This window comes from Aquila chrysaetos, chromosome 2, assembly GCF_900496995.4.
Source record: "Aquila chrysaetos chrysaetos chromosome 2, bAquChr1.4, whole genome shotgun sequence".
Taxonomy (NCBI): Eukaryota; Metazoa; Chordata; class Aves; order Accipitriformes; family Accipitridae; genus Aquila; species Aquila chrysaetos.
The window spans coordinates 72,785,489-72,804,943 of record NC_044005.1 but is presented as its reverse complement, the minus strand read 5'-3'; the positions used below and the strand labels follow the sequence as shown (position 1 = coordinate 72,804,943).

Sequence of the window (19,455 nt, the reverse complement as noted above, 5' to 3'; positions counted from 1 at the left end):
GCTATACCTGTTAAAAAGTTGTCACTTTGGAGTTGTCTCACTCCAAATAATCTCTCTGCGTGAATTATAAATTACATAAGGTGCATAAAACATACACACTGGTAAGTACTGTATGTTGAGATAGATGCCTGAAGTCAGGACTTCTATACAGCATGCTTCAAGAATATAGAAAACTTCCTGGAACTTCTGGAACTCCCTAGTCACGGCAGCAGTGGCACACTGTGAACCATAGCTAGGGGTATGATGATGAGATAAACATGAGGTAATGAATATTGACTTCCAGGCCATTTCTTCTTTGTGCAGAGGAGAATACTGTTGCATATAGCTGCGGGTTTTTCTTAGAAAGTAACTGTTTCTGAGCAAAATGTTCCAGTGGATCTTGATTTTCCTTCAGGGCGCTCTGACTAATGCTCAGATTCATGTAGTATGGTGTTGCTCAGGCTCTGTTGTCTGAAGGAAACGTGCTTAAAAACCTCCTTCGGCACTACTGGCAATAAACAGAAGAAGAAACTGGCAGTGCTGTTATTGTCTAATAGTGTCTTGGCCACGCTAGCTCCAGAGTCTGTCGTTTCTGGACCACGGACTCTTTGGGGCAGGTGGTTTTTCTAGCTGAAGCATGGCACCCAACCAAGCAACTGCACGGCCTTCATGGCAAAGTATTATTTTGATATATGAAATGCAGTCTGAAAGTTCTCCTCTTTCCTTCCACAGGACAAACAGGAGGACTTTAAGACGGTGGTTTTGGAGGGAATGGAGATGGCCAAGCATCAGGTGAGGGTGGCCTTTGATGCTTGAGTTGTGAAACAAGCTCGCCATAATAATACCATCACCTCAAGGCCCTGGGCAGTATTTAGCTTTCAGTAAGAACTGAGAGATCAGTCTTGTTAGAGGATGAAGTTGAGAGATTTTTTCTGAAGTGAAAGAATCATGAGAGCCCTTATTTTTATAGATAACTTAAAAAATTATTTTTAAGTTGATTTCCTACATGAAATAGATTCCAAAAAAGTTAATATCAGTTCTAAGAAGAATTATGATTGCAAATCCTTATAAAGTTAAATAAGAAAATTATTTCTTAGATGTGAAACACACAATCCCTAATCAGTCTCTGTCAAATTAACTGTTGTTTTAAGTATCTGAGGAATTAGTGGTGTTTGCTTAGCAGATACTGCTGTGAGGAAATGGCTTGGACAGATTGTATTTCATTGCTCAGAGAGAGAATTAGTATTTGCATGTGCACCCCATTTGGTTGGCTGCTGTGTAACACTGACACTCGCTGCGTGCCAGAGGTAGTCTGTGCTCACTGCTGAGTAACACTGAGCACAGTAGAGAACCCGTACTGAAAAGCCTCTCTTCTGTGAATCCAATGTGAAGTTTTTCAAGGAGAAGCTTTAAAAACTAGTAGCTTCATTAAAAGTAGGAGGCATCAACAACTCTTTCTGTGTTGGAATTCAGTCTTCCCTTTGTTCTAGTTCATTACATGCCTTTCTCTTCTTGAGACTTGTAGAGCTAGAATAGTAATCTCCTGTGATAGGGAGCCTAACTACCGGATTAAAATACTAAATACATTCCTATTTAATTTTAACCTAATTGGTTTTTGTGAAACGGATGTCATGTAGGCTCCTGAATTGCAGATCATAGTTGCTTCATTTAAAGGGCAAAACCTGTGTTTGCTAAAGTATCATCTCTTGCAGAGAATCTGTTTGCTCAAAGGCTGTGCAGTCAGTAGTCCTTACCTCACGCTCCGCTCCCACTGCTGTTCTTTCCCCTTCGTTCTCCTTTCGTTACAAAGCTGGCTCTTCAGGAGCTGTGCAGCCCACCAGGGCAGCGGGGGGGCAGGTGGATCAGGAGGTGGCTCTCCTTGATGTGGCCTTTGTGCTTCTTTTCTCCTTCCTCACAGAATAAAAACCAGTATTGCTGGAACCCAACTTCATGGTAGTTCTCCCATACTGGTTTGTCAGTAACAGTCCAAACAAGGTGTTTCTAGTGGTGGTAGTACCTTACTGTCTAGGTTTGAATATGTTTGTTGACACAAAGGAAAAAAAGGAAATGAGTGAAGAGTACCACCGTATAAGCAGCTGGATGTTAGTGCTCAGGTATTTTAGTACGCAGATATTTAAGACAACCCTAAAGAGGGTTACAGCAGTGTACTGACACTGCCTGTGAGTGTCTGGTGTGTGACTGCTGCCTTCGCTGGTGGGGTTCCTGAAATTCTCTCCCTTGAAATCACCCCCATGAAATGGAAGGTGCGTAACCAAGGTCTTCTGAGAATGCGCAATGAGCGACCGAACCGTTTTCCTTTGAGGACAACTTCAAGTGTTTGCTCAGAGCCTCCACCTGTGTTATTTCGGATGCTAAAAACAGCACTGCTTTTGCAGTGAACTCTGAACTCTAGCTTCAAAGTGAAAACGCTTCATTTCTGTTTTAACTTCCTCTGGGGTTTATTGTCCCTAATGCTGGCAGTCGGGTGAAGCAGGACTGTTACCAGAGACCAGCCTGCCTTGGAAAGCAGCAGAAGGAGCACACAGCTTACCCGAGCAGCTGCAGTACTGGCTGTCACCAGCTTGGGCTGTTTGTGTTAGCCAGCGGGATGCTGCACCAGGAGCAGCTCTGCAGGGCAGCCCGGCGGGTGCCAGGGAGGGGGGCTGCCTCGCTTTGGGGCAGCCCTGGCCTGAGGCGGGGGGCTCGAAGGCCCTCCACAGCTTTCCCCTTAGTGTCAGCTGCCCGGCTGCCAGCCCCGGCGCTCCCAGCCACTGCCGCTGCAAAATGCGGTGAGGGGAGGAGGAGCAGGAGATCCACTTTGAAAGAAGCGCTCCAGCACACGAGTATTTTGTTGATGGGACAAGTATTTTTGCAATATAGAAAAATACTTAACTGGACATTAGTCTTTTACTTTTGCCTGTGCTTTTTCTGTTTTGTCCTGTATTATTTCCCATTTCTCTGTATTTGCAGAAAAACCCGGAGGAGGACAGCTCAGGGAAAACACTAAGTTGGGAACCAGGTCACTTGCTTTTAACCATCTACACTGTTCGCAGCATAGAGCAGCTTTTGCCTTTCTTCAACGTACTCAGCCAAGTTTTTAACAGCAAAGTCACAAGCAGATGCGTTGGACACTCAGGGAGCCCTGTCCTTTACCCCAACTGTTTTCCAAGTAAGGACATAAAAATGGAGAACCTCAAGACCTTCTCCAGCAAAGCAAGACAAAAGATAGAAGAAATGGTTGAGAAGGATTTTCTTGAAGGCGTCATAAAAACGTGAACCAAACTGGTACTACTCAGCTTATATGTAGTGTAACTATTTAAATGAAATACTGTATCTTTCCCAGTTGTATAGTATTCTTTTCTTACTTTGTATGTAATGAAATACTTAATGTTGTATTTAAGTTAAATATTTGTAAATAAGAGAAAAGTTCTGGATGTGGCCTGAATCAAGTTTAAATATTGGTGGCTCATATTGATTATGGTGCCTACTATTTACAGTACGTGTTTTGTTGTCTTGAGTTCTGTCTTTAAAAAAATCCTAAAAAATACAAGGTGCACACTTTTTCAATTTGTTTCCAGTTTATTTTTGTCGTCTTTTTTTTTTAATCCATTGGAACTTGTGCTTATTTAGCAATCTGGAAAATGCCATTAGGCCAGGAGTTAATACAGGTCTAAAATGAAAAATAGGTTTGTCAGAGGTAGGTACCCTGAACAGAAATATGTGGAGCAGGATACCTGTGCATTTAAAACACGACATCCCGTTGGTCCGGCCCCTTCGCGCTGCTGGGAAACAGTCAGGGCCACAGAAGACAATCTTGTCTCTGTCCCTTCCCTCTTAAAAGTGATTATAAATACTATTACTGCAAATTGCTTTCTAAGCAATATTTTTAACTTGATAAAAGTATCTAATGAAGATAGTATTGCAATAATATGTTATTTGCAAATGTTCTTTTTCATTATATTGTTTCCCCCTTGAAGTGAGGTGAACTGACTCGCCAGCCCAGTGCCAGCCTCTGCCTTACGCTGCCCACAGATGGTTGCGTTACTGTGGGAAGGTGGGGATGATGTTTCTGCAGCTGCTGCGGAGCACAGTCACAACAGAGCTCGAGTCAAAGGCAGTGACCGTAAGCGTGCTGGGCGTGGGGCAGTTGGACTTCAGGTACAAGGTGACAATAACCTGTGGAATAAGCTGGGTGGGGGGCAGAATTCCTTCTGGGCATGACCAGGCCACTGACTGGAGAAGCAAGTCACCTCTAAGTCACTTCAGCTTCTGAAGCTGGACAAACACAGGGAAGGGGGGAACATTCAGCAGCAAGAGCATCTCATTAAGAGGTAAGTTGCTAACAGAGGTAAAGAATAAGCAGAATAATGTGCTGCTCAGTTCTGACTGATCCTTGCTACTCAGGAAGGGTCAGGTATGTCCACACTAGCAAATGGTAAAGGAAGTAATATTAAAAAATAAGGCAAGTTATGAACTTTAACTGCAGTTGTGTAGTTTGTTATATAGGCTGGGGCGGTGCTCCTTTTCCACCAGCAAGGTGGTAAACAGCCAGGCTTACTTCATGGGCAAGGGCATCCGTGTTCTCCTGTGGAATGTTTTAAAAGTTAGTTACACTGGTGTCATCACATATTTGCTCTAACCTTCTCATGCTATTAAGGCACGTGTTTTCCTTCTCTGTCATCATGAGGTATCTTCTGCCACTGTGGTCATGCTGGCAGAAGAAGGGGGCAGGAGCATGTGAAGGGGGAAGAGCAGGACCACTGCTTTTGCTGTCAATGTAAAGTTCACATGTGGACTAATTCTTAACAGCAGCCAAGTTGTTGGGTTTTTTTTTTTATTTTTATTTTTGCCTCTTGCAAAATCACGCAGTTATGGGCTGCTTTGGTAACCTTCTTCTTAACCTTGACTTCTCAGAAGGCTGATTTTCTTTTCAGAATCATCCAGTGTCAAATCTGCCTTTATAAACATTTAACTCTTAAAGATAAACATTGAGAACATTACACATCTCTTTTATAAATAAAAGAAAATCCAAAGAGACTTTTTGTAATCACTAAGTGGGTTTTTTTTCCAAATTTAGCACCTGTTAAGCATGATTAAATGATGAGTATGTAAACATACTTCTCCCTCCATCACCCAATGCTAAGCAGAAGGTTAACATTAACAAAGCCACTTCATATACAAGTTAAGCTCTCACCTGCGTGTCTGCTTCAGCGTATATTCTAACTACATCTTCTGTTCCTGATGGACGGACAAATGCTCGTGACAATTTGTACTTCTTTACAAGTGCATCAATTTTCTCCTGTAGTCCTGGAGGTGTAACCACACACCTTTCTGCATCTGTTGTGACAATAACTCGCCTGTCTGCAACCTGCAGCATCAGAAACAGCCCATTTATTTGTGTGCTGGAGCTGTACGATGAAAGCAGAATGGAAAAGGTCACAGGTAAGATGGAACTTCAGGTTTTGATGTGTTGTGCCTCCTGAAAAAGAGCTCAGTTTGGGAGTTCCCTGCTTAACTCCAACGCTTTGGGCTCCCTAGAATCCCTGCTCAGCTACTGCTCAGCACGTATTAGCCAAGTCCTGCTTGGTTTGGAAGAAGGGTCAGTCCCGAACTGCGTCCTTGATCAGCCTCTGAACTGAAGCTGCAGCTTCTGCCAGTAGACTGGAAAGCTTAAACTCTTTCCTCTGGTTAATTTAGAGCCCAGAGCTCCCTTACTGTGTCTAACAAACAGAATGCTACCATGTGGGAGCCTGTTCTGCTCAAGCTCTTTGTCTGAATATTGAAGATAAAGAAGTAAGAAAGAGCTTGAATAATCATGTTGTACAAAGGGGCACAGCAAGGAAAATCTAGCTGCCCAGCAGGCAGGGGTCTTAGAGAAATAGGATTTTTCTAGTTTGAAAGTTAAGAAAGAAATTCTAAGGTAAATTTGGACAGTTTTGCTCAGGTTTTTCCATTTAACATAGTTGGCTAGTGTTTCATCATTTGTGTAAGTTATATTTTCATTTTAGTCCAACTGAAATTCTGGTCTCTCCTCTGGGTTGTCTCATGGCTTATTTGGCCTACTTCTGCCCTTTAATGGGCTGTTTCAGGTTTAAAATAAAGCTTATCTGAATATATGCAGGCCAGATATGCTCACAGCAGGGCCCTAAGAGACTGCTGTAACCTGAGCCAGCACGGTGTGTAACTCACCTGAACTTTGAGCAGCCGATTCGGAAGGTCAGCGTAGATGGCGTCCCACTGTTGCACAGTCAGACCTTTCAAAGCCAGGATTGCTTCAATAACCAACATGTCTGAGATGGCGTCACCAACTGTCTGTTAACAGGAAGGGAAGAAACACTGGAACAGTCAACAGTGAAGAAACGAAGAGGTGATTTGATCAGTAAGCTTCCACCTGAAGAGAGTGAAAATGCAGCCAGGCTGACCTGCCTCTGTCTGTGTAGCTGAGGTTGGTTGGTTTAGTTTGGCAGGAGTGTTGTTTTGGTTTTCCTCGCAGCATACTTGTACAGCTCTGCCAAGGGCAAGTCCTAGTCCTCACCTCTCCTAAGGAGGACTGGCACCTCACCTTTGTTCCGGGGTCAGGATGCTTAAAGCTGGCCTGTGAAGCATGATTTGGTGCTACCCCAGATGAATAACATCTGGGCTAAGACAGGGAGTCCCAGGGCTGCGTGGCCATGGGCACTGGAACACTCCCATACCGCATAAGTTAGTGAAAAACACTAGGTGAAAGATTACTGGCTGTTGAATCATGAACAAGTCGCATCCTATCACTAGGTTCCCATGCTATCCCACTCCGTCTTTGGGTCCTGAAGCCAGAAGACTGTGCCAGATAACAGCATTCTGCATCCACTCGTGAGAAAATATTACATCTTTCTAAAGACTGTTCCTGCCGTTTTCTTCTTGGCCCCTTCTTTCATGGCACCCTATTTCCAACTCCAACAGTCCCTGCAAGTAGCCTGACAGGTACTGACAAACAGGGTTAGCCCCATGACTGTCACCACAGTGATTTGTTTCTCTTGGTTTTTACCTGATTAATCAGGTCAATCATGTTTTCAAGCACCTTTGCTGCTTCTCTTTTTTCATCATCTTTCCCCTCTTTTGCCAGTTGTCTTATTTTAGTTTCAGCAGCTTTACTAAATAATACCTAGAATAAAAAGATGAGAGCTTGTGAAGAGCAGCCCACATCACAAACTACGATACATGCAGCAGTGAGGAAAAAAAACTTTTACCATTTAAGCCCAAATAACCATCATTAACGTTTGCTACCATGAACTCCCATCCCCACATAAAACACAGAGGAAGTGGTGGCAATGCTATGATAAAGACAGAAGGGGGAAACAAGTCTGTTCTCAAACAAGGAGAGAAAAGTCTTGTTTATAAATGTAAGCAGAGAGTGAAAAGACCTCCTTCTCCAGCTAATCCAACTAAAATATTGTACATAATGGCTGATCTTATGCATTGCATGCTCATACTTACTGTACCATGTCCATTTGCCTCAAAATAAACACCAACATCAAACTCCTGGGCCTTGTGATGCAAGTGTTTCACTCCTGTTTTGACACAGTGCACAGGTACCTGCAGCCAAAGGATATACAGAGAATGTTTACACTGCTACAGACTCCCCTCAGTAGACAGGAACTAAGCACCAACCTGGGTAGACTGTTAGAAACTAACCTGTGTTTCACAACTACTGACGCCCTAGAGCTAAAATTATCCACTATTTCTGCAGACCTGATTAAAAAGAAGATGATGTCATTTACTCAAGTGGAAATAAAGGCTGATTTTTTTTTTTTTTTTAATAATAAATAAACAAAACCCCAAACCAAGAAAAACCCAGTTCAGCTTATGGTTTCAGGGAACATACCAGACTTCTATCCGAACTGAAATAATACCTTAGCTCAGTTTCTGTAGTGAACATTTACCCTGTTGCAGAAAACAAAACACCCAGTGTCAAAGTATCAAGGAGCCTTTACTGATTCTCATTGTTGCAAAGCCAAAATCCTCAACTTGTTCCAGAAGTAACAAGGGATTTTGCTTAGCTTTTGCCAAACTTCTTTTAAAACTAGTAAAAGCTGGTTAGAACTTTTTCAGCTTTGCTCTCTTGCATCTCCTTTACCACCAAGAATTTAGTCGCTGCTGCAGGTTTGAAAGAGTCATTTATTTTAGCCTAGTTTAAGTTTTCCTAGTGATCATATTACAGTAGAATTTATGTTAAAAGTAAACAAATTTGCAGAAAACAACATCTTCAGAAAACTACCAGGAAAAAAATGGAGAATACCTTTAGTGTTTCCTCAAGGTAGCGTGTCGAACTCCCATTGGCATATGCTGTTTGTACCACTGCCATATGCAAGGTCTCTCCCACCTGAGCAAACCAGGAAGCAAAGTGCTTTACTGTCCGATAGGCACATAGCCAGACGAGTAGGATAAATGGAATGATAATCAGAATTATTAAACATGCATTCTCCTATAGACACTTAAAATTCCTTGGCATCGGGGGAGGCACCAGCTCATAGAGAACTTCTGTGTGTTTAAGACAACACAGACTCTGTTCAAGTCTTTGTATATCATGTTTTTTGTGGCTGGCTTGAAGCAGCTCTCCAAGCTTAGGCTTTCCAAACCCCTTTTTCAGATTCAGCAAGCTCAGTGCACTGGCCAGACATGTGGCATTACGTGAGGCTATATACACAAGCAGTACAGTCAAAGCTTCCAGCGCAAAGCAAGCAAAGGCTGGTGGCAAGCACAAGTTCTCCTCACCGGCCACCTTCTCTGCCACAGTGTAAGAAATGAGCTGGTCTCCAAGAAAACAAAACGAGGATACCTTGTCTAGGTTTAGTATCATAGACACCAAGTCTAAGAGGACTTCTGAAAACAAAAAGCTTTTTTCTCTCTGTCCCCTGTAGGGAGAGGATGCTATGCAGTAGATGGTATAGATAGTACTTTTGGAGTGCTGAGACATACAAGCCCCTCAACTGCCACAACCAAGTTCTCATGCAAATGGAATGCCCAACCTTCACAAAGCTTCACAGAAATGCTGAGGGAAGGACTGAACCCAAAATTAATGAAAAATTAATGGAAGATACCAAATCAAAGAGAATGGAATATCAATACTTTGTACACTGAAACTGGAGAAGTTCCCTCCCACTAAGAAAAGGTTCCAGGTTAAAGTATCAGTGCTCAGATTTTTATTTGGAGTGCAGAAGTAACACCCTTGTAAAAACAACATTTTGGCCATACCAGTGAGGTACAGGACTGATCTCTTTTTAATCTGTGTTCACTTTAGGTAGATGTAGAGAGACCGCATACATACAGACTAACACAGCTTCCGTAGACTATTTTACACGTTCCAATTGATGTATCAGCATTCATTCCATACATTAGAGTTACCTTGGCAAGAAGTTCTTTAAGGAAGATACTAATTAAAGTTGCTATTTTATCTCCATCGATTAGATGAAAATGGCCAGTTGCGTCCTTATAGTAATAAACAATTCTATCTGCATCACCATCAAATGAGCAGCATCTCTCGTTGGGCTTCATGTCTAGCCCTAGTGCACACAGAGTTACAAATGCAAGTTAGAGACAGAAAAAGATACAAAATCTTTAAATTAGTCCCAGTGTGGATCTCATGCGGAAATTAAAATTAGCTCTGTGCAGACACCACACAAAACTAATGCTCTGAAACAGGCATTGCTTTTACTAAGAGACTTGCAACAGGGAAGCTGTGTTGAATGGCAACTGGAAAGTGCATATTCAGATCAAAAATATAAATACTAATAATATAAATACTAATAGAAAATGCATGTTCTCTAACATTTATTATGCTACACCTTCTCCCCAGATGTGTATGAAAATCAGTCTCAGAACTACTGCGTGTAGTCTCATCTCTAAATTTTTGAAATAAGCACTGAATGTCAGTTATGGCACAAGGTTAAAAACCTTGCAGCAGAAGAACACGCACCCCTTTTCTCATGCACTTAGTCACCGCAGAGCATACCGAGTCGCACACATGACCCACAGACCGAGGCGAATCGCTTTCCCCCCACTGCACCGCAGAGTGAGCCAGTATTTACAGAGTGACACCCGGGGGCCTGCCCGACACCCGCGCAGGAGCCTGAAGCGGCGAGTGGCAGCCGGCCGACCTCGGTTGGACACTGGGTGCTCGCCCAGACCTCCCTTACTGCTCCTCTGAGCGGGGCCACGGCACGCTGCGCACCCCTGGACGTGGAGGCGAACCACGCTCGGGCAGAGGAGGGCTCCAGAGCCATGTCACCGGCACGTGGCAGGTCCACTGCGCACTCTTGGTGTAACGCTGCTACGTACTTCACCCTCCAAGACATGTAGGAATTAACTGTTTTTCCTTTGCCTCAAAAATGCTTTTCTTCAGGAAATATTTCAGGCCTGTTTAATTTTAATCCGTTCCCACTTGACAGACCTGCACCTCCCCTTTGCTTCCTTTCACACAGGAGACACGCTTTCCTAATGCAAGACAAGCATGCACCCCCCCCGCCAGCGAAGCCATCACCGAAGTGCAATTAAAACAGGAAGTGGCACATAAACCCTACCATTGAAAAAACAACCCCACTCTGAAGCAACCATCACCAAGATTTCTCAGAGCTGTACAAAAAACATAGAAGTGGATCTGCTAGCTATCAAATACCTCACATTTAGTCTGCTTGATATTCAATTGATACAACAATGTATAGAATGCATAAGGAGAACCTGCCTCAAAAAGTTTCCAGGCTTAACACCAATAGAGAAATAGCTAGGAAGCAGTCACCACCTGACACAGCAATGCCACGCAAAAATGAACTGCTCTTTTATTAAGGTACGTCTTGCTTTGCTTTAAGATGCCAGCCATATTGACCTCAGAGTCCATTTCTCAGACTGCAGCTGGCCATTCCCTAGGCTGACTTCAGAGTCCCTCAGGAGCTCAGCAGGGAGCTCCAAAGGACGTGCTGCTGCATCCTGTAACCCCTTCCTGGAAAAAAACATTTTAGTACACAAGCAGAGAGGAAAACTGGCCTGCATTGCTGACACCTTGGCCTTCAGAGCACAGGAAACTATACCCCCAAACTTGCCTGTTTCTTCTCCTGCATGCCGACAGTGATACAGGGCAATACATCCCACTGCTGTTGAGGTCCTCAATGTAAAGCATGAGGTAATGGCAACTGCAACATTTAACTATGACCTTAAACAGGAAGCTCTTACCGCTTAGCACTTCAGAGAAATCAGATCATTTATTTCAGTGAATGATTAGGAAACCACATTTTCTTTTCAGAGCCCATCCCTGCCTGGAAACGACCAAGGAGTCTCCCCTCAGTCCCAGTTAAAGCCCGGATCCAGACATGACACACAAGCATCCATCCTCGCCAGGAGCTGCCACTGTGCTCCTCCCCCTTCTACATTTCTCCAGCACGTAAGCAGGTGGCAAGGGGGAAAGGACACCGTCCTTTGGTGTTCAGATTTAGCTAGCACTGCAGTGAGCACACAGTTGTTAAATGGAGAACCCAGTTTAGCCTCAAAGAACCTAATACCCAAACTAGCCTGCTCCCCTAGTTCAGAGGTTTTCTTTTATGCACTTTGCAGGACATCAATTGAAATCATTTCCTCACTGGTTTATGTCAATCAGTCAGTCTGCTGGTACCAAGCTGTTAATTATCCCAGCTGTTCCTCGGGAACCCAGAAACGTGTCTGCAACCCCAGCCCACAATGTGTTTCTTGATAACACAAAGGGAAGTAAAGTAAGTTAAAGTAAGCCAGTTCTGACTGATCTTTGGACTCCACCAGCTTAACATTCAGACCGGCTTGTCAAAACATATTTCAGCCAGTGGGAGACATACTGTACTCCTCCAAATGATTTAGATTAACATAAACTAGGGATGTGCCAAACCCAGCAGTACAGTTCTCTCTCCATTGCACAAGCAGAACCATTCATGCAGTCACTTAGTAAGAAACAGGGAGCTCAGCTTATCCGAAGATGATACGCCATTGCTAGACCCTGCACTTTCAGATCTGGAGAGGAGGTAAAAAGATATAAAACTACTGACTACATACCTCTAGGTGGTTTCTGGTGAACTTTCACAAAATCTGCACCACATAAGTGATTGAGTTTCTCCTTGGTTCCATCATTAAATAGGTGAATTATCACCTCCTTTGGAAAGTAGGGCTCCATTTCTGATAGTTTCAGGGCTCCTATTCCATTGGCACAGTCAATCTTCAGGTGCCTCTGACTCTCCCCAGCGCTGGGAGACTTAGCACAAGGGAAGAAGGGGCAAAGTGAACTCATACCCTAGTGAAACTGCAGCGAGAGGCATGCTGAATTCGAGACTTCAGACCCAAACAGGCTAACAAACAGACGACATTCATTTTGTACATTTGCATGAAGAAGACAACACCCAGTATTCACCTGTTTTATCAGTTCTGTAAAAGCTTTGGATAGTTTTTCGTAATAACCTTCCAGCATTGCCTTCCCATACTGCCCTTGGGTGTTTTGACAGCAGACCATGTAATGTAGCTGTGGTGTTGTCACCAGACCATAATCTAGCATAAAATAAAAGGCACAATTTTCAGAAATAGAATACTAAATTAATTCCTCCTTAAAAGTTATACAGTATTTGCTATTCTACAATAAATAGACAAATGCAGTGCAGGAAACCCATATGTAATTTTTCAAGTTCCGTTATGAAAAGATGAAACCCTTCCCCCCCTCCCTGTGTAAAAGCCACACAGCTGCCCTGAAGGAAGATCATTACAAGCAAAAATGGAAATGGTGTCTGGGCTGCTGCTTAAAGTCTACATAACGGAGTCACATTTATATAAAAACTTGAAATCAAAAACTAGAATTGGAAAAGTTTAACATACCATGGTACTGACCACCTAGAACGGAGATACCATCTATTACTGACTGTGAAAGTTTCTCACTGCTTGGCCTGGAAAACAACAAAGACAGCTGATAACCTTTGCAGAAGACATTTATGTATGGACTTGGGAAGGAAGCACACGAGGGAGAACATCCTACCCATAGACTTGGATTCAACATGAAGAATTCCATACCTTTTTCTATTGTAGGCACCTCCCAATAAAGCGGTTTGAAAGCCACCACCCCAGAGAATAGCAAAGACAAGCAAACTCCTGAACACACATAGACGTCACGCGGTACCCACAAAAAAAAACCCCAAACCCACAATAAAGCATCCTGTTCAGAAACAGTGCCAGGAAGTTCTCATAACTATCAGGGAAGCTAATACAGGAATAGCATTGGAAAACTTTTGTTTACTGCTATAATCATAAATTAATAGGTAGCAGACTAGGCATAAAAAAACTCCATAATCTGGCTGCAGAAGGCCAAACGTCCAAAAGCACCCTTGAACAAAACGTTGGCACTTTCATAAAAGAAGCATACATCTACAGCATTTTGTAATTACCTGGTGTCTCTACCAATAAAAACTAAAGCATCTTTGTGCTGGTTCACTGCTGCTTTTTGGCAGATATCAATTATTATTTTCTGTAATTCTTCCTCCTCTGCATTTGCTAATTGTGTGGCATACTCTTCCCAGGAAGGGTGCAGCATTTCTCCAAGAGGATCAACCAGCTTTACACCATTGTCTTCCTTAGAAGAAAAAAAGAACGAAAGATAGTAAGCCTAAAAGTGGGAAACTTAATAAAATCTCTTTGAAGACAGCTGACACATGGTTCAATCATATTGCTTCTTTAAATATGGAGCATTTCTGGGAAGCAAGAGCTTAGCTGTTTATTTAAACCTCCAACAAGCACAGAAATGTAATGTAACCAGCATATTAAGCAACCAACTTCTTCCCCCTTATAATTTTGGTATGAAATTTATTTTACATTAAAATGACATAAGGGGAGATTCTAATAACCTGGAATGCTCCACAGCTGCAGAAGTCTAAATGCCTGGTTTGTAACTGCTGCACCTCTTTATTTTTTAAACTTGCAGATTTTGCTCAAAGGTTCATCTCTTCTCAAGGGTACTCCTAGCTTGCCAACGTTACAAATTTCCTACATTACAACACTGCCACATGACAGAAAATGACGCTTGTGTGTACAGGAAAAAGTAACTTCAGACATGCCAGAGATCATGTTTACAAGGAGCAGGCTAAACACATGCTTTAAGCGGGTCCAAGTGCCTTCAGGGTCTGGTCTCTCGGTACCAGGAAGAGCTTTGATTCCAGCAGACTGATCACATCTACTTTCTTTTTAAAGAAAAGGTTGTTCTTACTTCAGGATTGTGAGATGCTGTAACCATGACGCCAATAGTAGATACCACGGCTTTGGACCTGAGAACTGCCAGCAAGCCCATGCGGAACATGACGTGATCGAGCTGTTCGGCCTTGGTGCGAAATCCAGCGGTGCCATACTGAAGAGTAAGTCCAGGAGGTTTAGGATGTAACGCGGAGTATTTTTTAAGGGCTTCAGAATCCATTTCTAGAGAAGGAAGTAACACGGAAGCAAGTGAGAGAAGTCATTATAATTAGTTACATATTTTGCAATTCATTTAATTTTGAAGCCCACAGATATCTTATACCTCTTATACCACAGATATCAAATCCCTCGGTGGGACTGCAAGGGGGACCGCAACCAGAGCGGTCCATGAAGGAGCCTCTACATTCCCAGTAGAGCACTAGCAAAACAGAGCTCGACCAGATTTCACCGGATCACGAAGGGATGACGCGATTCAGGTGAGGAAAGCCACGATTCTCAACCGGCTGGATCCAGGGATCCCAACAAAGTTGGCCATGAGCCGCCCGGTGCACTCGGCCACGGCCCCATATATTAACTTCTGAGTTGCAAAGCAGCCTGCCCTCCCTCCTCAAGCCCTTGCAGCCACAGGGAAACCCCCAGCGGCGTCACCTGGATGTTCTCCTCGGATGGCGGCTCTGCTAAGCTGCTCCGTACCGACCCACCGCCCCAGCGCCGCCGTTTCCACCCCCGTCCCCGGACACCTGAAGGCGCAGACAGCCGTTGGGCGGGGGGGGGGCAGCCGGACGCCACGCCACCACAAAGCGGCTCCAGCAACCGCCTACCCTGCACGGTAGGCTGAACGGGCCTCGGGGCCCACCCGCGAACGGCAGAACCCACCCGCGAAGGACAGGAGCCCAGCCGCCACCGCTCAACCTCCGCCGCCGCCGCCGCGCTTCCCCTTCCACAGCCAGAGAGGCCCCGCCCCCAAGCCCCGCCCGCCCAATGGCAGCGCGGTGAGCGGCCACGCAGGCGCCACGTGGCACGCCGGCTACGCCCACTCGTCAGTCAGAGCTTGGGGCCGGGGCCGGTTCCCGGCCCCAGCCATCTTGCAGCGCTGTCGCGGAGCTCGCAAAGGCCACCGAGTCCTCTCGCTGCCGCCCCGCGCCTCTCCCCCGCCGGCCGGCCCGTCTCGACCCGTCCCGTCCCGTCTCGTCCCGCCCCGCCGAGTGCGCATGCGCGCCCCCCTCCCGCCCGCCGCACGCGCCGCCGCCGCCGAAGGGCCGCGCTCCGGGGCTGAGGCGGCGGCTCCAGCGACCCCGGGCCGGGGCTTGTGCGCTGCTGCCTCCCCTCAGCGGCTCCCACCGGGGAGGCGGCGGCGGGAAGAGCCGTATCGCCTCGCCTCGCCTCCCCTCCGCCCCGGGTGGCGGCTGTCCTCCGCCGCGGCGGTGGAAAGCCCTGCGGCCCAGGTGAGGCGAACGGCGCGCATGCGCGGCGCGGCGCTGGCTGGCTGGGCGACCTGCCGCGTCCCTTTCCCTTCTCCAGTTCGGCTGGAAGGGACTAACTTCTAAGCGTTTTGTTACCCAGTCGTATTTAATCAACTTCTGGCCTTAAATAACAGTGGGGTTTCTCGGCGGAGGCTCGCTCGTTCGGTTGCACGGCGTGGTGGTGAACCTTGCTGTGTGTTGAACGCCGGGGTTTGACTCCAGGCCTCTTGTTCCAGGCAATGGCCGTCACCGTAAAAGAATGCCTGGAGCTCCAGCTGCTGGAAGTGGAAATGCTCCTTTCAATGTTTCCCAAAGAAGGTGAAATAAATCTGGATGAGGATGCCGTGTCCAGTGTGCAGCGCTACCTGAGCAACGGTGATGGAGCTCTGCCCCCACAGCTCGAATATTCGATCGCTGTTGATGTAGGGGAGGCAAGGGTGAGAACTTCCACGTAGATGCGTTCATGTGTTGTTTTCTTTACTCCTTGTGCTCACACTTAAAAACGCTGCCCTGAAAAGGGAAAACCCCACCTAATTTCTGTTTGCTGTTTCAAAAGTCAAGAGTAACAAAAAAGTCTTGGTTTTTATTATTTATTTGAGTCTTAACTTTCTTTGGGCAAGAAAGGCTAATAGAATCACAGATAGGAATAGACAACCGACATCAGCGGCACACACAGCATTCACAAGAGCTTAGCTAGGGTTGTGCTTATATGAGGGTTGTTAGTTTACTGGTTTAGAGAGTTGTGTGTTACAAAGGCAACGCTCCCCACATGGAAACACATATGTTGGACTTTTTACATTATTCTAGCAAAACCACCCTATTACATCTCTCCTCCCCTCCCTGCCACATGTACTAACATTCATTGATCTGTATTTGAAATACACTAATGTAAAAATAGCCCCAAAGGGCAGAATACTATTAAGAAGAGTCACACAAACACTAAACCAAAACCAGCCTATGAACTCCAATTCAAAACCCGAAACTTAGAGTATAAGGAGTTCCAAGAGTTTATCCAATTGAAGAAAAGGTTATGTATGACATCTAAGTAATGTAAATGCTTGTACAGACAGCGTAGCCATTGTGTAGGTCTGAGTATACAATAATGCAATGACTGGAAATTGAAAACCAACAAACTTAACCTAGAAGTATATGCATTTTCCTAGGAATAAGGATAATTAGGATAATTAAACATTAAAACAATTTACTGGGTAATGACATGGCTTCATGATTATTTGGAAACTTATGTACAGGCTTAGGTGTATGTCTAAAATGCACCCCTTTGCCAGCCTTCAGAGAGAAAGTTTTATGAACTGCGTAGGGAGGGCTTCTGCAGGAAGAATTTTTTTTCCATGGCAGATTGTCAAGGAGCTTGGAAAGATAATTAGTCATTTCATGATTCACCTCTCTCTGCAGGACTAATAATTTGATTGTATACTGTAGTGAAAGTCCCCGAGTAGAATGCAAGAGCCTCAAGCACCGAGGACACATGAACCCTCTCCTGCTCTTGGACCAGAGGCAGGGTTCTGTTTCCAAAGAATATGAGGTGCTCCATTTTAAGACACTGTAGGAATGATTGAGAGAAATTCAACAGCCCGGGGTTTGTAGGAGATCAGGCAAGATAATCCAGAGGTTTCCCCCGGTTAAAATGCATGTAGATCTTTTTATCCCCTATAATCCTGAGAATGCTTCCTCTGTCAGGGTGAATACTTGCTTAAAATAATCATAATGCCTCTATATACAATATGTACAATCGTAAACAAGTTTTGTTTAACTCTTGGCTTTCTTTTCCTGGGGTAGATCCAGCAACTGGGCTGAGTTCATTGATGAGATGTGCATTTGGTAAGGGACAAGATTCTCAAAAGCCACTGGCCCCTTGACTCTGACAGACTCGTAGTTTATCGCTGTAGCAACACTGAGCACGTACTGAGAACATGCAATAGAAATATCCCTAGAGGGTAACTGTACCTTCTTTCAAGCCACAGCATTATTTCTGTAAACAGCAGAAGATAGCATTAGATATGTTGGGAAAGTCCCAGCATGGTGCAACAAAAGGAAAGGAGTGGACAAAAGGAAAGCAGAAGAAGTAATTCCAGGCTTCAGGATGTTGCAATCTTAATTGCTTCTCCTCATAGTCTGCCTTTGACAGGGAAGAAGAGTCTAGCATGTCTTTCAGTAGCTGCAGAATTCATTTTGTTTGTGTGTGTGTGTGTGTGTTCTCTTTTTAAGGTAAAAGTGGAATTGCAGGTACTGCTGCCTCATATGTATCCTCACGTAGCTCCTCAGCTTTTTGCAAGATCACATGCACTGCACAGACAGCAACAGTTGCAGCTCAACACTAGTCTCGCGTCTCACATCAGCTCTTTGGATTCAGGTGAACTGTGTATATGTGGAGCTGTGCAATGGGTGAAAGACCACAGCCTGCCTTACCTGGAAAACAGTAAGATCTCATCTGAAAGTGCTTCAAAAGAAGTTGTAGTTAAAGAAACATTGCACCGCATGTGGATCTACAGCCATCACATATATAGGCAGGAACTGAGGAAAAAGATTTTTGACTGTGCAAGGAAGTTAAATCTGACTGGCTTCTGCCTAACAGGGAAACCTGGTGTCATCTGCGTGGAGGGACTCCGAGAAAACTGTGAAGAGTTCTGGCGTGTTATTAGGTATCCCAACTGGAAGCATATTTCATGCAAGCATGTGGAGAATATAGAAACAGAGGGAAGCGTTGATAATCTTCGTCTCTTTCGTGCTTTTGAAGACCTACAGTTTCAGGCACATGGTGATTATGGCCTGAGGAATGACTATCACATGGATCTTGGCCAGTTCCTAGAATTCCTGAAACAACATCAAAGTGGACACATTTTTCAGATTTTATTTGGTGTCGAAGGCAAACTTTCAGACAAATAAGAGAAACTGTGTAAGGAGTTCTAATTTGGGACAGCAAGAGATGATGGTAACATTGAAATATTGTACCTTATAGCTACTGTGAAAAGGGAAGCTGTTTAACATACAGAATGGTTCAAGTACTTAATCTTAGCTTCTGTTCTGAATTTTTTTGAGAGGTGTTTACTTATTTTCTGAGACCCTAAAATTGGCATTTGTCACTATGAGCCACATCTCAAAAGTGCTTGCAAGGTGATAAACATCCCACACTGTAGTACCCTGAATTACACGCTTCTGTCTCCTCATCTATTATATTGTGCTGTCTGTTACTAAGCTGCGGTGCAGACCTGTAGTTGACTTCTGCATACAGTTGTGGGATACCAGAGTGGCTGCAGTCACAGATTAATGTGGTTTCCGACACAAAAGCACATCCAGCTCAAGGAAATCTCACTGCTACATTCATGATGGTGCCTGCAATATCTTTTACCGCTTCACAAAGCATCTGCTCTCACTTCATTCAACTAATCCATGAAACACACAGGCTTGGGTCCAACCACAGGACCAAGTTTTGCTTTTAAATAAAGGGCAGGGGGGGAAGGAGAAAGAAGCCCACATCACCCCATCCCTTGTATGCTTTGGATAGCACCTATACCATTATATTGCCAATATCACCATTTTTGCAATCCTCTTCCTATCATCTCATTACGGTCTGGTTATGTTAATAGTAATTTTTCAGCTGCTCAACTCATGGCATTTTATATTTACATTGTTATGCCAAGAACCTTGGAAGTGAAAATGTGTAAGATGAGACAAAGTTTAGCGTTTCCTCTGTTTTTCCCCTATGTTACATAAGGAAATACACGTAAAATACAGAAAAATGAAAAAACTATATTAAATAAAAATACGTATAACTTTA

General features: G+C 44.4%; 3 protein-coding genes and 1 long non-coding RNA gene across 21 annotated transcripts in view; 3 read left to right on the top strand and 1 right to left on the bottom strand.

Annotated features, from left to right (window-relative positions):
• DOP1A (DOP1 leucine zipper like protein A) overlaps positions 1-3,546 on the top strand; it is a 70,287-nt gene extending 66,741 nt beyond the window's left edge. For 4 of the 6 annotated variants that reach the window (XM_030034207.2, XM_041121866.1, XM_041121859.1 and 1 more), the window contains 2 exons: positions 712-771; positions 2,950-3,546. In XM_030034207.2, coding sequence (XP_029890067.1) covers positions 712-771; positions 2,950-3,255 — 366 coding nt within the window. In that variant the 3' untranslated portion in view covers positions 3,256-3,546. The remainder of the gene's footprint in view (positions 1-711; positions 772-2,949) is intronic. The other 2 variants (XM_030034264.2, XM_041121868.1) reach the window with 1 other exon arrangement.
• On the bottom strand, positions 3,539-15,150 carry PGM3 (phosphoglucomutase 3). 8 transcript variants are annotated; one of them, XM_030034303.2, is made up of 14 exons: positions 15,074-15,092; positions 14,845-14,898; positions 14,213-14,418; positions 13,398-13,582; positions 12,835-12,902; positions 12,380-12,513; positions 12,028-12,223; positions 9,361-9,518; positions 8,255-8,338; positions 7,453-7,551; positions 7,004-7,120; positions 6,169-6,291; positions 5,174-5,347; positions 3,539-4,564 (listed from the first exon to the last, which is right to left on the bottom strand). In XM_030034303.2, the coding sequence occupies exons 3-14, from the start codon at positions 14,414-14,416 to the stop codon at positions 4,478-4,480; spliced, it is 1,629 nt and encodes a 542-aa protein (XP_029890163.1). In that variant the 5' UTR covers positions 14,417-14,418; positions 14,845-14,898; positions 15,074-15,092; the 3' UTR covers positions 3,539-4,477. The 8 variants fall into 8 exon arrangements, 7 of the variants coding, with proteins under 7 accessions (XP_029890163.1, XP_029890168.1, XP_029890182.1 ...); XR_003926213.2 differs by lacking the exons at positions 14,845-14,898; positions 15,074-15,092 and adding an exon at positions 14,528-14,808 and having other exon boundaries at positions 5,174-5,387; XM_030034308.1 differs by lacking the exons at positions 14,845-14,898; positions 15,074-15,092 and adding an exon at positions 15,108-15,150.
• On the top strand, positions 10,800-11,842 carry LOC121233122. The gene is made up of 3 exons (XR_005931917.1): positions 10,800-11,131; positions 11,252-11,389; positions 11,560-11,842. It is a non-coding gene; the product is annotated as an uncharacterized LOC121233122 (long non-coding RNA).
• Positions 14,603-19,455, top strand: RWDD2A (RWD domain containing 2A). 6 transcript variants are annotated; one of them, XM_030040743.2, is made up of 4 exons: positions 15,560-15,641; positions 15,896-15,910; positions 17,073-17,202; positions 17,886-19,455. In XM_030040743.2, the coding sequence occupies exons 3-4, from the start codon at positions 17,146-17,148 to the stop codon at positions 18,561-18,563; spliced, it is 735 nt and encodes a 244-aa protein (XP_029896603.1). In that variant the 5' UTR covers positions 15,560-15,641; positions 15,896-15,910; positions 17,073-17,145; the 3' UTR covers positions 18,564-19,455. The 6 variants fall into 6 exon arrangements, with proteins under 6 accessions (XP_040977831.1, XP_029896576.1, XP_029896568.1 ...); XM_041121897.1 differs by lacking the exons at positions 15,560-15,641; positions 17,073-17,202 and adding an exon at positions 14,603-14,672 and having other exon boundaries at positions 15,896-16,096; XM_030040716.2 differs by lacking the exon at positions 17,073-17,202 and having other exon boundaries at positions 15,272-15,641.